General features: G+C 39.8%; 1 protein-coding gene across 2 annotated transcripts in view; it reads right to left on the bottom strand.

Annotated features, from left to right (window-relative positions):
• Window positions 1–18,165, bottom strand: part of ppp1r16b (protein phosphatase 1, regulatory subunit 16B) — a 103,848-nt gene that overhangs the window by 39,903 nt on the left and 45,780 nt on the right. For both annotated transcript variants that reach the window (XM_056396175.1, XM_056396184.1), the window contains exons 3-4: window positions 12,698–12,768; window positions 1,003–1,148 (exon numbers count right to left, since the gene is read on the bottom strand). In XM_056396175.1, coding sequence (XP_056252150.1) covers window positions 1,003–1,148; window positions 12,698–12,768 — 217 coding nt within the window. The remainder of the gene's footprint in view (window positions 1–1,002; window positions 1,149–12,697; window positions 12,769–18,165) is intronic.

Genomic DNA, 18,165 nt, shown 5'->3' on the forward strand with positions numbered 1-18,165 from the left:
CAGCCTTAATTAACAGAGGAACGACTGCACCACGCAATAAAACATGACAATACCAAGAGCTGTCACCCCCGAAGGCAATGACAAGTACCTTTAAACATCAATGGGGTGACTATATACATTTGCCATATCAGAACACATTCTATATTGAAAATGGAAAAATATGCCGTAACATTATTGTGATACTGATTTCAACCATAACTCCCAGTCATAATATGTCCTATGCTTCTTTTACCACAGGGGGAAAAAATGGAGAATGATGCCATTTCTCCACCATGCCGTCAACTCTTTTTCCAATCTTTGACTTTGTAAAAAAAAAAAAAAAAAAAAAAGAAGAAAAAAAAAGTATTGTTTTTTTATGGTACTGCTAGTGTGGGCTTGGCATTTCCTCTAGTGCTGGGAGCACTGCCATCAATCTGCACTTCTCCAGGTTGCATCCTCTGTTGTTTTTGTATCTGGGAAAAACCTGATTTCTCTTGCCAAGAACTCAATTAAAAAATAATTCATAGGTTCCTACAAATTGCCTATTGTGGCCCACTGGGGACAGTGGTTGCATTTATACCTGAATATCTGACAGCACAGCTATGCCTGTTTACTTGAGACTGAGGTGGTAAGCACTGCCCACTCCCTCATCTGAATAATGCCATTGATTGATTGATAGTCCATCTGATTAGTACTTGTAAAAACTGAAGGTTTTTTTCCCACAACACTGTGATGCAATGCTCTGACTAAATAATGTGAAGTGTTCTTACAATGTGATCGATAAATCAACCAATCACCTGCTGAACTGAATCAGGGAGCTTCTGGTGCATCTCATCTTGATATCAATTTAGTTACGATCCCTCATTAAATACGTGGCCTTTGCTGTGAAAGGTGGCACCACTGCTCATTTTCCCTGAGGCCTAATAAGCGCAATATTACATTTCATAAAAACAAAGGAACCTCTTCTGATATTAGAGGCAGGAAGCCTCCTATAAAACACTGCAGGAAACCTTGGTGACTTACTGTGCGATGAGTATCTTGACCAGTCCTGCGTGGCCACAGGTTGCAGCGGCGTGCAGCGGTGTCCATAGCTCATTGTCTTGAGCGTTAACACTGGCTCCTCGGTCCAGCAGGATCTTCACCATCTCCTCATAGTTATCTATACAACACTGTGTAGAGACAGAGGACAAAAGAAGAAGGGGGAGAGAAGAGATGTGTTGAATTTTTGATACTGTAATACTCGCTAGTGTGATATCTTAAAACCCTGGAGCAGACACAGAGGAAATAGAGTGAGGAGAGATAAATGAAATGTAGAGAGGAGGACAGAAAGAAGTAAGGAGGTAGGACAGTGAGAGGCAGTGAGTTGGACAGCCAAAGGACGGGATGAGAGAAAAAACAAAAGAGAAAAGTCAGCTGTAACAAAGTTAACACTTGCTGCTGTAAACTGCTGTTTTTTTAACTTCATAAATAATGTGTTAACTCTGGTGACTAACTGAGATCCACAATTTCCTCTTGTTTGAAGAAAAATTTCAAATGCTGGCTGAAAAGGAGCTTTTAGTCTGATGTAGCATTTAATTCATACAGTGAATTTTCAGTTGTGCTGCACTGATGCTGTACGCTTCAGCACCTTCATCACTGCAAGAAAAGAATGAAGAGAGACTCATTTGTCACCAGTAGCTCAGACGAACAAGAAGTCCATAAAGAAGTCAAACCCCATCTCTAACAAAGTCCTTTAACAGCGTATTGCAGAGTGCAAAATGGAGAACACATTAAACCAATTTGGACAGAGTCAGTCTGACATCTCAGCCTTTGTGTGAGTTGTTCCCTGGACCTGAGACAAAACTGGAAATGCACCCATAACTCACACCCATCTGCAGAGAGAGACAAAGACACAGGGACAGAGAGTATTTTCTCTGTTAAACTTGGTGTTATTATAGGGTGGAGAGGAAGGAGAACTTTCCATGAAAACCATCCTCCTATGGAGCTGCTGTCAGCAACAGCAGTTTTCTCCATCAGAGCTAATTGGTGTGAGAGTGTCACACTCACACCATGCGGCTCAACAAAAACAAAGACGACTGAGAAGACAAGAGAGAAAAACAATATATATATAGACAGACATGGGGTTAAAGAACGAGATTACTTTGTCACAGTAGGAGAATCAGAAATAATCAGAGAGGATTCAGAGCAAAAGCCTTGTTTCCAAAGTCTGAGAGGGGCCTCTCAGCAGGCATTTTATTATTTTTGCTGATAAAGTTGTGGGTTTGAGTCTGGTTCATGACATTTGTCTCATGTTATCAAACTTTCCATTACTCCAGTGTATAGTGTACTTAAGAGTAAAAGTCAAGATACTTTTTTTTTTCCCAGAAAAAGCTGTGTGTTTTTACTAAAGAGCACTGGAGTGTTGTCATCTCTCTACTCTCTGCTTTGCAATGAAAATGACACATCTGTCATGATGAAATGCAAAATCTCTTCTGACAAAGTGACTGCTGTTATTCCCATTATAAAGCCAGAGCATACTTTACTGAAGATTTAAACAATCATAGAGAAAAAAACATTTGTAGCAAATAGAGAGAAAATAGAGGTAACAAGAAGAAGAACCAAATAAATACAATCATTTTTAAAACCATTTGTTCTGTTAAGGGTTCTGGAAAGCAGCAGCCTATCCCAGCATGCATTGTGAAGGAGGCAAGGACCCCTAGACCTGGACAGGTTACTTACTAGTCCATCACAAGGTGAACACAAGTCTCTAATTGTTTACTATTTTAAATCTGTCATTCCTACCCACGGTGGTATGGTATCATTAAAATTATACTGACGGGAAAACATTTTGATTTATATTATTATAATTTGTAACAACAGACAAAAAAAATAATAATAGTGGGTCTTTTTTGGCTTAATAACAAAATGTCTACAAAGCTGGTTGCTCTCTCTGCGACTGTCCTCCCCCTATCTCCTGGCAGCTGATAAATGGAGGAGCAGTGAATTTTGTTTCCAGACCAGAAAGGATGAAAGTGACTGATACCAGCACCATCAGAATCTGGCTACAGTATGTAGTACTACTACTAATAGTGGTAGTAGTAGTAAGTAGCTGAGTTACAGGCATTATTCCACAACCTGCTCATCCTACCTGCAAATGTGTCATCACTCTTATTCGCCAAGAAAAGGCAACATACAGTTACAGTATTCTGCAAATGCTTTAACCTGATAAGTCTAATACAAATTTGAAATATAAAGTTACCCATAAGGAATAACATGCATGGATGAATGAATAAATTCACTATATTTTCTAATCTCAAGCGACAGCCATCTCTTGCGGTTGAAGTGCTGACAAAAAGTGCAACTCTTTTCAGCTGTGAATTAAGTGACATTACTGGCTTCCTCTGCTGGAGCCTTTATGTTAATCTGACGACATTAGATCCAGAGTTGCACAATGTTTAAAGTGTTACAGAAACATTGGTGCGACGATGAATTTTGTTTGCAAAAAAACATGCATCACTGACATCAGAAGGTGCATGTCTGACAGGGGGCTCTGATGGGTTTTCGAACATACCAGGTAGTTAGATGCATTCAACTTGAAGTCAAGTTACAAATTCAGTCTCTGATTGGCTAAAACAAAAGGGATATCAGGGATGTTCGTGATCAGGATTAAAAACAATTGATTTCGAGTTGCTGTTACATGTCTGTTGTACTAAGTGATGAACTTTCCCAAATCAGAACTTCTCACCTTTCCCATTTGTCTTTGAACCTTCCACCACACTTTACATATGGTGAGCATGTAATATAAACCTGAGGTGTGAAGAGAGGACACGCCCTCTCTCTCTCTATTTTATGGATTTACACGGAGGACGAGCTGGAGTGCAATCTCTAGAGGTTTCTAGTATCTGAGAGAAGAAGCGAAGGCAATTCAGACAGTAAAACAGAGAGAGGCACAAATATGGATATAAACCAGCAGGATGGAAATCTCAGGAAAGCTACGAAAAGAGCAGATTTGAAGACAGAAGAAAATCACCTTGGGAAATGAAAACAACAACAACAGCAGACTCTCCTCTCCAGCATCCAATTCACATCATTAAGACTTGGCTATGCTCTCAAATTATTTTAGAACAATAAATGGGCTTACAGCACCAGTAACACACCAATGGATGAAAAATGAAAGTAGAAACTAAATCTTCAGCAATTTTTTTAAAACACATTTGTGGCAATTAGATATTCTTAAAAAAAAAAAGTAAATGTTATGATTATCAGCATCAAGTGTAATCCAGCCAACATGTACTGAGCACAGGCCATGTTGTTTTGTGACAAGGCGACCAGTATGACTGTGAGGTGATTCACTGGTTGGGACTGTCACCTTCGGTTCCACATACATCCCGTGATGATGTGAACACAAAACCTCAATCTCTCTTCTCAGGAACCTGTATTCCATCTCTGTCTCTGCCTTCCTACCGTCCGAAAAAACCTTAATCCGAATACAACAATTTAAAAAAAGACTATTAGACTACATTTACATAAGGAGGTTGTGCGCATTCTCCAGGGTTTTGTAGCTTTGACTGCCAAGCCTACTCAGATAAGGCGGCTCTGACAGGAGTGTAGGGGTGGAGTACATAAATTAATGTACAACAGAAGAGAGGAAATGAAATTACTGCACAGATGCAGAGGCTAGATACCAGGAAGACAGATAAGAGGTGAAATAGATGCATGGAAAACACAAACGCTCGACTGACTGGAAACACGACTGGCTGACAAACACATCCTGTGGGTAACATTTTAGTTGAGGTAGAAAGATTTAGAGCCTGTTTGCATCTGCGTCTAAAAGTTTTCCAAAAAAGTTTTACATCATACAGAAAAAAGATGAACTGTTTGATTTTTTGGGGGTTTTTCACCTTATTTCCATGTTGTTTTTGTCCATTAAAAATCTTACTGACCACTAAAAGAAATTCATATTTGGTCATGAACTGTGGCTGCTGTTTACATGACATGCCTCCAAAGAAACACAGTGTCTGACATGCACATCATTTTAACGTCTGGGTATGAGACTTTGTGTAACAAGCAGGACAGCAGGTACAGATGTGAAGGAAAACTAGAGAAAACACAAAAACCTTGGCAACACTTGATCTGGGTCCATACCTGTAAATCCCATCTTCCCACATCTCAAATTTGTCTGTATTCAAACAGGTCTGGTGTTGTGCTCATTGATTGATGTTCCCCTGCCTGGAAAAACAACTGAGCCAATCACAATAGGAGTGATTAACAACAGTGATATCATCAATCTGCCCGTGCCAGAAAACTGAACAAATAACTCTTAACTCGGCATATGCCTTTAAGTTAAAATTAAACTTTTGAAAGAGGAAATAAATTCTTGCTCTTAAAAATAAAACTCTGAATTTATATGCAACAAAACACACCCTTGCTAAAGACAACACAGCTCAAGGACAGTCTTGCTCAGTCTGGTACGACCAATCTTTAGATCAATCTGAGATTAGTGAGCCATTTCCTGAGATTAATGAATCTTCTGTATTTGTGCTACTCCTACATACAGGGATGTCCAAGGCCCCAACTAATGATTATTTACATTATTGATTAATCAGCATGTTATTATCTCGATAGTCGATAGTCTCACCTTAACTGCAAATGAATATGCTGGCAGCTGGACATCCTGTTGATTAGGACAAAATACCAACAACTGTCAAAACAGAAAACTGCCAACATGAAGATGATGTCATACTGAAACTAAATGGCAATTAGGTCTGCTTCTCAGGTTTGGACACTGCTGCCTCATCAACCTCTGGTCACACTCTCTTGAATTCTAATTTATGCCTCCATGCCTGATCTTTTTTTGAAGTTGAAAAAGCTTAAGATTGGGGAGAAGTCTCTGCAATATGCATATGAGAAGAAAAAGAGTTAGACTGATACTAAAAGTAGGGAGGCAGCGTGAAAAGAAAAAGGAATACATGAAAGTTCCAGTATGGAGATCTCGGTCCCAGCCACAGAGCACAGCAGGGGGTGCACTTAGAGGTCTCTCTTTTTTTCCGATGCCAATTTTTTTCTGAAGAAAACTGCATTGGGCACGGTGCGAGAGAACCATGTGCTCATCGCTCGTTTTGTTCACAGAGTATATATTAAGTTGCTCTGATGTGAAAATGTGTGAGACCGAATGAGTGCTAAACAGCAAAGTGGCTGTGTGACCTAAAAGCAGAAGTAGTAGAGACTGATTTAGTTGTTCCAAATACTTCCGGTATCAATGATGTCACAACAGCTGCGAACAGGACTTATTCAGAGTAAAAGACATAAGAGTGTGAGTCACACATTTCCTAATTTTACCATGCGTCTCGGTGTGTGCACGCATGTATGAAGATATTCAGTTGTCAACTGGTACATCTGGTTACACGGTGATGCTAATTCACAGGACAAGTTATGGATTCTCATTTTCTGACAGAGTCTGGTAATTGGCAAAGTTGAAGATATAATTCAGGGAAAAAAAAAAAAAGAAAAAAAGAGCAGCGTCATAAAACTGACAAGAGCAAGACTCTTAAGAGACACGCAAGCTTGTCAAAGGCATCCGATACACTGATGGATTAGCTCGCATCTAAAGCTCCAGCCTGCAGCAGTGGCATGACAGATGTCTTCAGAAAGACCCAAGAGACTGCAACCTACACACCAGCTAACGACTATGCTAATCTCCTAACCTCTTTCTGAATACACCCACATACTCATACACAGCCCACCTGATAGCTGACTGCTAGGCTAATCTCTTAGTTGTTCCTCTGAAGAAAAACACCCACAAGCTAGCCGCCAAACTAAACTCCTAGCCTTGCCCTGTAGATCTGTTGTTTACCACTTCCATCCTTCTTGTTCTGGCAACAGGCCAGCGAAGCAAGCATGAAATAATGTGCCTTTCACGAAAACTATTCACACAAAGATGGGAGTGTGGTACCGGACAAAGGCCCAGATTATGTCTGTGTGGCTGGAAAACAACAGCAACAGTCTTGCTGGGATCCGACAGTGGGCTGAGAGGACCGTGGCTCGGGGTGAGGAGCAAAATGACAAGGAAATAAGGCTGAGACTTTGACTGAATGGCTGAAATTTGATCAGGGCCAGTGCCAGGAGGGCTGTCGGTGACAGGGCTGGCAATGAAACTGAAGCACTGAGGTGTTATAGTGAGCAAAACCGGGAACCAGGTGGCTGAGAGTACAGCTGAGACTGCAGGAGGTTAAAGGTTAAAATAGGCTTTAAATTTTCACGAGAGCTGAAGGGACTAATGCAAATCATGAAGAGTGAAAGGGTCTGAGGGAAGAAACCCGAGGTGCCGAGTTCAGCTGTTGAGAATTAGACCTAAAAGGGCTAAATGAATTGAATCCGAGCTATGACAAGCAGCTGGGACATCAGTGGAGTACGGTTTGTACCCTCCATTCATGGTTCCTGGGCTTCCAGCATAATTTACCCCACCGTTGCACATCATTTCCTCTCTTTTTCTACCCCTCCTGTCACTCTCCTTCACATTGTCTAACAGGGCACCAACACTAAATCATATCTCTGAAAAATAATTGAAAGCAGATTAATAAAACCTGGTGCAGGTGCACAGAGTGAATAGACTGACAATCCCCTCGGTTATTACTGAATTTGCGGAGCTAGGTGTAGGAACATGGTACTCCAAAGCTGGCAGTCCTCAAAGGCTGAAGTAATGAAGAGCTGAATGACTGATGAAAGGTCTGGAACGACACAGGAATGCAGACTCGCAACTCACACAGCTCGACATGATCAAATCCTGCAGACGATCATTACAGCACGAGTTAAAAGCCCACCTCAGTCATCTCTGAACTCGTCTCTGTCATCTCTGCATAAATATTTGAGGGGTTGGATCACTGAAGTAAATGCTTTTAAAATGTGCCTCCAGCAGTCTGTTGATGTTCTGGGTCACGAGGCCCACTCGGCAACACCGGGGTCCCAAAGCAAAACCAAGAGCCAGACCAAATATGGGACAACATAAGGCCAGTGTGGTTTTTTTTTTGTAAAGAGATCATCTCCCTCCACCTCAGAGGATGTTCTGACCAAAAATATCCTTGAGGACCCACAAAAACCTCACAGGCTGAACCAAATCTTCAGTTACATCCCTCTTATCAATTAGAGACGGCCCAATAGGTGAGTGGTTACGGCGCATACCACATGGGCGTAAAAACCCAGAGTAAATCCCTGGTTCGACTCGCAGCTATCTGGACAATTCAATCCATGTCAGTCTCCTACTCTCCCCACATTTCCTGCCTACCTTAACTGCCACTGTCAAATAAAGGCATAAAAATATATAGACTTTTATACTTTATACTGATACTTTATATCTCAGACTTTTTGAGCCCGCTACGAGTACAAATGTTTTCAATGCAAGAACGGTTTCAGAAGTGGCTGGGTTGTATTTTACTCCACAGATCTTTGTACTTTACTGTCTTGTTTTTGACTGACGTTCAATTCTGATGTCTTTTTATGAGAATGTCATTTGGGAATAAAAAATATTTATTGAAAGGCTGCAGCCACTGTTCAGAAAGAAAGAAAGATTCAGTGAGAAAAAGGCTAACTAAAATAAAATGAGGGAGGACCTTTTCCTTTGTGTTGAATGTTACTATAATGAGTTGTGGTAATTGTCTGAACACCACTCAGGGTTTGGTGTGGGCTTTGGGAAGACAGATGGTGTGTTTAAAAAAAAATATTGCAGTTTTTAATGTGAAAAAAATCCATACGACCCAGGAGAAGTGAGATGAGATTAATTTTTTTTTTAATACAAATCAAAGAAGACGGCTAAGTAGCTGTAGCTGTTTGCTGACTGTAGCTACATATTTACTAGAGAGACATGAGAGTGGTATTGATCCTCTCATCAAACTGTCAGCAATAAAAAAAAAAAATCACCATATTTATTAAAATTTCTTTAAGGCTTTCATTATTTACCAAAGAGTAAATAATGAAGGGTTTAGTTTAATCATGTTGCACTCAGCTATAAAAAGAAGTGACAGAAGAACAATGTGAAGAATGAGAAAGAGCCTCAAGTTCTAAGAAAAAGGAGTGGGCTTACTTGGAAAGTTATAACTGTTGGAAACTGATGATCTAAGAAACACTTTTTTTTTTTTATTTGAAGCAAACTGAGCCATAAATTTTACATCTCTGAAGAGTTATCATTTTATTCTCCATGTCACTGATTAATTGAGAGAACGTGCCACATTGTGGCAAAAGAGGAGCCAGGAAGAACAGCTCTTTCCAGACAACCCTGCGTTGTTTTTTTTGTTTTTGCCTGACCCCTCTGAGCTGCGATATCCAACATTTACACTGTGTAGGAGCTTTACCGAGGAGGTTGTTTTTACACACATTCATACAAACGCACACACGCAAGCACAGCCTTCATTCAACAAAAGGACTCCATTTATCCATCGCATCATCCCAACATTACCTAACCAACAAACTATAGAAAATTACACATCTCTATCAGAAATAGAGGTATCGTGGTGCTTTCATGACACATTAACTCCTGAAGGGCTCACATAGTAAATATTGAAGTGTGTGTGTGAGTCTGTGTGTGTGTGTGTGTGTGTGTGTGTGTGTGTGTGTGTGTGTGTGTGTGTGTGTGCTAGTTGTTCCTGCAAGCCATTTATTGATGAATGCCCCATTTCAGTGAGGTGAAACCAACCCTAGATAGGTATGACATCTCATTTAGAGAAACATCACCACCACTTTCCTTCATTTATCTCACCGTCTGCCACATGGGGTGTGTGTGTGTGTGTGTGTGTGTGTGTGTGTGTGTGTGTGTGTTCAGGTTAGAATTAACTTAGAATTAAGTTAAGGTTAGGGTAAGGGCCAAGGGAATGCATAAAGTCAATAAGTGCCCTCACAACTATAGTAAGCCCAACATAAGATTGTGTGTGAGAGTGAGAGAGAGAGAGCGTTAGAGCCATATCTCGTTTTTCAGTATATTTCTTTCTTCCAATCCTTCATTGAGCTGCTGGTAACAGCACAGTGTTTGTGTGCACATTTATGTATTCCCTATGTGTGTATCTCTATTGTGTCCCTATCCTCCAGTGTGTGTGAGTGTGTGCGTGCGTGTGTGTGTCAAATTGCAGCACAAGTGAAAAGGTCTCATCTTGAAGACACTGTGCAGGCTGACCCATCCAAATAGCAGATTATCAGGCACACACACATTCAAAGCCGAAAGGTCAATCTGATCTCTTGGCCGCCGACGGCCCATAGCTTTTAAAACACCAGCCACACCGGTGGTGACTGATGGACTTCAATTTTCTCTTCGCCTGCTCCTTTCTCTGCCTCCCAGCAGGAACCCTGAATATTAGGCTTTGAGCAGCCGAGAGGGAAAGAGATATGGCTGTGTTATCTGAGGCAGAGCGAAAAGAGGTAAAGAGAGAGAGAGGGGACCTAAACTGTGAGACGTACGCTACAACTGTAGAGAGAGACAGATGAGAAGAGAGGGGGCAGGAAGGAAGAGAAGCAGAGAAGAAACTGATGTAATAAATGAGCATGACAGCCTTTTGAAAGATGAAAGCATGGCCAGATTTTTATTTCTATTTTATATCAACATGTTACCCCACCTTAAGGGTTAAGAAAACTTGGTGTCTTTCTTACTGTAAATGTTTTCTGCTCTGCACATAAAGACGCCATCCAGAGCTTGATGCGAGGTTACGAACGGAAATAAAATTGTGAGTTTACTCTTTGTGCTCGAGACAAACAATGAGTCGATGATTGTTTTTGTTTACAGTTTGGACGTCAGCGTCTCCCTTCCTGTAGTAGGCGAACCGACATGGTGCTCCTCAAGTAACCAACATCAACTACAATAAAATATCCTTTCCAGCTGGTCGCGTACGGAGATTGTTTTAAAGTTAAGGAAAGAAAAAACTTTTCAAAATCACAGGTTGGTTGATTTGTGAGCAAGTGAGACATTATTTACACTGAAAACTGATCTGGAGCATTGATTTGGATGAGTTGGATACTTTGATTATCATGGCAGTAATGACTCTAATTAACAAGTGAAAATAGGCCTGATCTCCTCTATCAAAATGGACTAATTTCCCCAATACTGAACTCATTTCCTCACGAATAAAATCATTTTTTCAGTGTCAGAAAACTTCAACACGCTATTCTGCACAAGGCCTTTAATTCATACCCCTGCAAACTAATTACACCAGGATGTGATTTAATTATATTTCAACAAAGGCAGAGATGGTGATGGTAAAGTAAGACTTGTCTAATAAAAGCTTTAAAAGGACATTCGTTTTACTGCTTACCAAAGAACCAGAGGCAAAACAAGGATATGTGGAATATGTGACAACAACAAAATAAACTCAGTAATAAATGACATACTTTGAAAGGGACCTTTTGAAAAATAATATTTTAGGCTTTCATATCTAATATAATGTTGAAATTGAACTATATGACAGTCTTGAAGAAGAAAAGTAGATTTGTGCTATAATGATACAGAAAATTTGCTCAATTCTTCTATTATCCATTTTCCTAGAACACTCAAAAGATTACATTTAGCAGAATAAAAACAAATTTGCTACAATGGCCAAAGCAAAAAGACTTTGCTATTCACATAGGAAACATTTAAGTTAGACATTTAGAGAAAGACTGGTAAGTTAGGAAAAAATAATTATATGGTGCAATGTATTAGGTATTTTGTATGTGAACTTCTAAATGTTATTGTCTGCTACTTGAGGAGATTATAAATGAATTTAAATTGGCTTCAGCAACTGAATCTAAGTAAAAGACCACTCGTTTTAACAAGGTCTTCTGACAGTAAACGATTACTTTTATTTAATTTTGCCCACAGGAAACCAGTATATGCTCCAGCCACACTGTGACTCAGTAAATCACTGAGGTGTATGAATCTATTTCTCTATTATAAGTATATGAAAAACCTGAACCAACAAGTCAACAAGAACGTATCCCAAGATGCATTTTCGGTCTTATTCATCTACCCAGAGCAAGACTTTGTCTACTGATATTACATCGCCAGCTTTACTGAAAAAAAATAAATTTTTACATCTCAACAATACAACTAAGCAAGTAAATATACACACCTCAGGTCTTTATTCCCTCATTTTAATTTGTTAAACCTGCAATAACAGATTATTTTGGCCACTAGGGGCAGTGGAAACAAGTTTTGAAAACATAATTGACATATTATCACCTTTTAAGTTGATATAATGAACTTGGTAAAAATCCAGCGACATTATCTGTCATTTGGAGTCATGCCTTTGACCACCTGGTGAATGTAAGTCCAGTATTCACGCTCCTGTTTGACCTGTTTTTGAGAGAAATAACTGGCTCTTTAGCTGCTAAATGCTCCATATGTTCCGCAGACCACTTGATGAAAAAATATCAATTACAGCTGCTTTCAGCCCTCAAGCATTTCTATAGTACTTTTTATCCAAAGCACATCATTCACCCATTCACACACTCCCACACTGATGCTATTTGACAGAAAAGGTGAGGCTTCAAACTGCCAACCCTGCAATTAGTGGATAACCTGCTGGAGTCACCAGAAGACGCCTTGCTTAATTTCTAATGTTTGACATGCAGCTAACAATCTACAGTTTGAGATGAGACACTGACTTGTCAGTCAGTGCCCCGGTGTCACGGGAAAATACTTTCTGAAAGGGACACATCAGAGAAATGAAAGAGAGAGACAATACAAAACAATACAATACAGGTAGAGACAGTTGGACAGTCTTACCTGATGCAGGGCGGTGAGGCCGTCTTCGTTGCAGAGGTCAGGACTCACATTGTTCCTCAGCAGGTAACGTACTGGTGGAAAGAGAGACAAAGAAACATAAATGAAGGCTGAACTCTCTGAGAACTATGGGCAATCTTTCTATTTAAATACTGGATTTCCTTCTGTTGGCTTGAATAACTGCATTTCCTTTTTACAGATTAAAACAGATTTAGAGGTCTCGCTTCACTGCATGCTTCGGTTTGTTGTTCTCACTTGACAGCCAAGAGGCACACATGTTCCTACTGTTCAGTTATAATCAATATCGGAGAGAATAAGATGTTCTGGCTGCTCCAAACAAAACAATAGATGCAGGATAAAAGCATGATGCGATTCCACACAAACCAATTCCTCTTAATTGCTCACACAGCCTGCAGGTGCTCCTCAATTTAACCTTTTGTTACCTGGTGACATCACCAATCAATCTGCTATCCATTAATCATTCTGCATCATCGTGATGCGTCCCTGCCACAACTTCAATCTCTCAAATTATCAGCCCCGCCAGGATGTTACCCAACTGACCTTGGAAATATGGATGAATGATGGGTGAGGGGTGAAGGGAGCTAGGGAGGGTTAGTGATGGAGGATGATGTAATGATGCTTGGGATTACACTGTTTGTCTGTCTCATGGTGCAAACAGATAAACCCTCCACCCGGACACTAATTCAGAATATATCAGCTATCACAGTCTGCACACTGGACATCTGCCTGGCTGCTAAAACTGCTAAACCTGCTGGCCTGAGCTTTAAGTGGCAGTGGCACATAGGACTCCTCTCCACGTCACTATTATCCCCTGTTTCTGGCAGTGTTGCCACCTGCCTTTATTTCACAGGGGCATTAAAAAAACAAAAAAACAAACAAACAAAACAGAGAGAGTGGGCGAATCAGGTTATGGTGATGAGCGCTGACAGGGAGATGAGAGCGATTTGGGATGATAATTATCACATCTGTCCCTTAGACTCACAGCAAAAAAAAAAAATGGTCACGTGCACATAACCTACATGCACCGCAGGTTCAGTGGGCTATACAGATATAAACACACAGCTGCACGTTCATGCAGCTGGATACACATGTGATAAACTCCAGTATAGTCATAGTCTTCAGAAGTTATAAAGCAGATATAAATCTATGAATAACATATGATAAAACTGATAGATTTGTTGATAGAATATGATACGTTATTATTGATAAATTCTAGTCTGTTCTTAGGGCAATATTAAGACTGAATAAAAACAAAGATACATTCATAGGGATTTTTTTTTTTAACCCTGAGCAGTGTCTGTAAGAGATAAGGAGGGGAAAGTGAAAAAAGACTGAGTGCTGAGAGAACTGGACTCAAGGTTATACAGTGAAAGCTCAGTGTGACTGCATCCAATAAATGTCACACACCATCTCTGCTTTCCTCTGTATATTTAGAGAGCTGTGTTAGACACGAGCAGTGTACAACCTTGGCTGTAAACGTGTCAGAGGAACTGCAGCACTATCATCACAGTTGTAATTAGTTGCAGAGGTCTTCTTCTGGACTTCAGCATTTTAAGAGGACCTTCTAAATGTCATGTTTAGCTGCCTAAGGAGATTATAATCAAATTGGTTTGAAAACTGCATTTGAATAAAACAATTTAGGAGCATTTATCAAGCACAAGCTTTCCCAAAAATAACTGACTGAAATATTTTTATTTCCATTTGCCCAGAGGAAAGCAGCATATACTTGTTGAATTTTCAACAAGTGGTCATGGTATTTGAATGTATTTATTTTTAGAAGTGTAGAAGTATTAGGTGCCTCAAGATGTATTTTTCCATTCGTTATCTATTAAACCGTCAGCTCCAATGAAAATGGTTCAGTCACAGCATAATAATTTCTACAGAAATTTGTATGTCACAGCAATACAATTAAGCAGCACCATAACTAAACAAACATCCCCGCTATGTAACAAATTAAGCGATAAATGAATGTTGACACATGCACTATGTGTCTGTTCTAATTCTTGGGGCCATGGAGGAGAAAAATAAACCGCGTTTAAACTGCCAAAAAATGTCTCTTCCAGTCAAGGCCTTAAACTTGTCTGTAAAATAATTAGATCAGCTCTGAAGAGATGCATGGGAGTTTGTTGTGATGACAAAGCCTGACAAGCTGTGCTGGCATCATTTCTATCAGTCTTTTTTTTAATAATTTAAGGGAAGAGAAACCTCTTAGTCAGTAATAAGTATCTAATTCATACAATCAACTGCTGCAACTACAGAAACAGATTTAACAGTTTTTATTTGCAGTGTCCATATGAATTACTATATCAACTTTTTTTCACCTTACCCTCTTATGCAGAGACGTCAGAGTTGAGCTATAGTTGAATAGTTATATAGTTATATTTCAATAAGACAGTTACTTGGTATAACAGCTTCAACCAAACCTTCTGCTTTAATATGGCCACCTGATTGAGCAAACAGCAGGCTATTAGTATTTTAGAGAAACGAAATATTTGCAGCTTTTAACATTTTTATATTGTTGATCGAAAAAGGTCAAAATAAATAAAGCATCAAGTGTTGTACGGGGACATCTACAGGATGATTTATTATAGATGCTGTATGTCAACCAGCACCACAGCTTCAGCCTCAGAAGATGAGGCACGCATACATTGATCTTATACTCCTCCATGCTAATGACAGCCTCATGTGCCTCATGTTTGTTAACAGACATGCACGTGTCATTAGTGTGCACAGTTCAGGTCAAGTGTTCACACAAACAGGACAATCATTATTACAGATGCATCCTGCCGACACCTCCGCTGTTTTCACTGAAGGTATGTGGTTTATAGGGTCTAGAAAATAAAACTCTCTGTAGAGCAAATTAACAGCTGACTTCTACCTCAGTACTGCACCTGTGGAGCTCATCATGAAATGATTTCTTTCACTCTTATGAGACAAGAGTTGAGATAAAGATGAAGATTAGATGTGTCTGTGACATCATGACCACAAATCTTTTGTCTGACAATCAGGAGGGAACAGCCCGGCTTCTGAGAATGTAAAGTGGATACAAGAGCAGTTGTACGCGACACATGCTGCAGCTCAGGACACTGCAAGATGCACCCAACCATTCCTGTTATTCCTGCATTTGTAAGACGTTGATTATATGTCCAAAACATCAGCTAATGTCAGTGATTGTTTGGCTGTATTAAGAGAGATACAAAGCATTTAAAGATTTTGGAGGGAGGTGTATTTTCTAACCTTTCCAATACAATAGACACAAGAACAAAAGTGACAGAAAATGATTAAACACGGTGTTTATCTGCTGTAATGCTACCTGCAAGTGTTAGCATGTTTATTGTTTATTAGGATCAACGTTAGCTGTTACTGTTGTTTGGATCCAGGTTAAAATGTCCTGCTGACTAGTTTCATACCTACAGTAGTAGCCCCCAGACGACTCGGGGCAACGTGAAACAAAGTGACAATAAATAGTCAATAAACAGACAAAAGACAAGCATGAAACAACTTTAAGACAAAGGAAAACTCAACAAGTGGTTGCATTTTTACTACAGCAGGAGTTGAGCAGAACTTAAACCAATCTGACATCTCACTAATGCAAAACTGTAAAAAATAATCTCTTGTCCTGCTGGAAGACATGACTGTGAATAAAGCAAAAAATTCAATTTTCCCACAGCTCCGACACTCTGCTGATCAGATAACAAAAATCCAATTTCTGTTGCATTCAGTTCGAACAAAACTGTATTTTAGCATGACTGAAAACAATCCAGAGGTTGGCAGTCTAATGGTAAATAATACAATGGTGTTAAAGTAAATAAAATATTCAGGATGAGTGACAGTCTGTGTCACCAGCACTAGATAAACACCATCTTGTCACTGTTCACTTCCCCTGCTGGAACACCCTGCTATTAAATACTGACTGGTGTTACACAAAGCAGCGCTACAGTATGGGAAGAATTACACCTGAAAGCAGATCTGAGATTAGAAACGATTGTGTGCAAGTCATTTCTCATTCACACAGGGGGGGGGCACGTGTGTGTAGATTTTCCTCTGCATGAGCATATTTGCCATGAACACAGCGATGTATAAACACGGTTTGTTTTCCTACTGTTTTGGTCTGGAATAGCAACCAGAAGGTGAAGGTTGTGTAACAGTGTCTGTTGGAGGCAGAAGTCAGAAAGCTCTGCTCTGCTCTTCAGGCTGGATTTTAAAATAGCTGCGTGGAGACCTGTGTGAGATGAACAAATGCAGATTGCAGATAGAACAGACACACTCGCCGCCACCAAATGACCTGATGTTTGTTTGGGTTTTTAGCCGTGCCCCAAAATATATGCATTGGTGCTGAATTGCTTTCCTGTGGAAAAAAAAAAAGGTGGCTACTGGTGAATTAGTTAAGATAAAAGTGGATTTGACTTATGATGTGCGATGTATCTGACGATGTGAGGGACAGAGCAAGACAGAGAGATGCAGCTAGAGGAAAGGGAAAGAGAAAGAGAGAGAGACAGAGAGAGAGAGACAGAGAGCGGGGGGAGAGAGAGACAGAGAGACAGAGAGAGAGAGACAGAGAGACAGAGGGAGAGAGAGAGACAGAGAGAGAGAGACAGAGAGAGAGAGAGAGAGAGAGAGAGAGAGAGAGAGAGAGAGATGGGGTGGGGGGAGAGAGATGGCTCAATTTGAGAAAAACAGTTTCATAAATTTTAGTTCTTAATGTTTATGAATGTTTCTATTGCTCTGTTTTGTTTCTACTCTCTTTTAATGCATATTTTATGTTGCAGTTTGTTTGATTTTTTTTTTCATGTCTGGGTGGAATATTTAGTCTTTGTTTTCAATCCTCGGTCTGTCTGAACCAATCTGTGCAAACGGTGTTCAATAACATGTTTATGAAATTCAAATGATCTCCCTTTTTATGCAATATGCTGTAGTTACATTATGGAGCTGGTGTGCGTATGTGAGCACAGTAGGTATAACTCCTGAATCAATGTTTCTGTTCAACGACCTGAAATATTCTTTAATATTCTTTATTATTTTAAAAAGACGTTTTCACCCAACAGCAACAAACTACATTTTGTCAGTCTCTTTGTGTGTTAGTAAGAATATTTCATTATTGTTTCTTTTTTCTTTGGTTGCTGTCTTTCTAATTTCAAAAGCCAGGATGATCTTTACGTGATCTGAATCGACTCATATGAACAGTGATTATGAAAGTGGAATTCTGCCCCTTTTTGTTTGGATTCATCCTGTTTTATAGTTGAACATTGTTAAACAACCATGTGAATTATGTGCTGGGGTGACAGTAGCCTTTAATCATATCAAAACCTGTAAGATAAAACTAAATAAAAGGCAAAGATCCCCCCCCCCCCCCCACACACACACACACACACACACACACACACACACACACACACACACACACACACACACATTCAGAACAAACCCTCATAATGAGACAAAACAAACAC

Source organism: Seriola aureovittata, chromosome 2 (genome assembly GCF_021018895.1).
Source record: "Seriola aureovittata isolate HTS-2021-v1 ecotype China chromosome 2, ASM2101889v1, whole genome shotgun sequence".
NCBI classification, from domain to species: Eukaryota; Metazoa; Chordata; class Actinopteri; order Carangiformes; family Carangidae; genus Seriola; species Seriola aureovittata.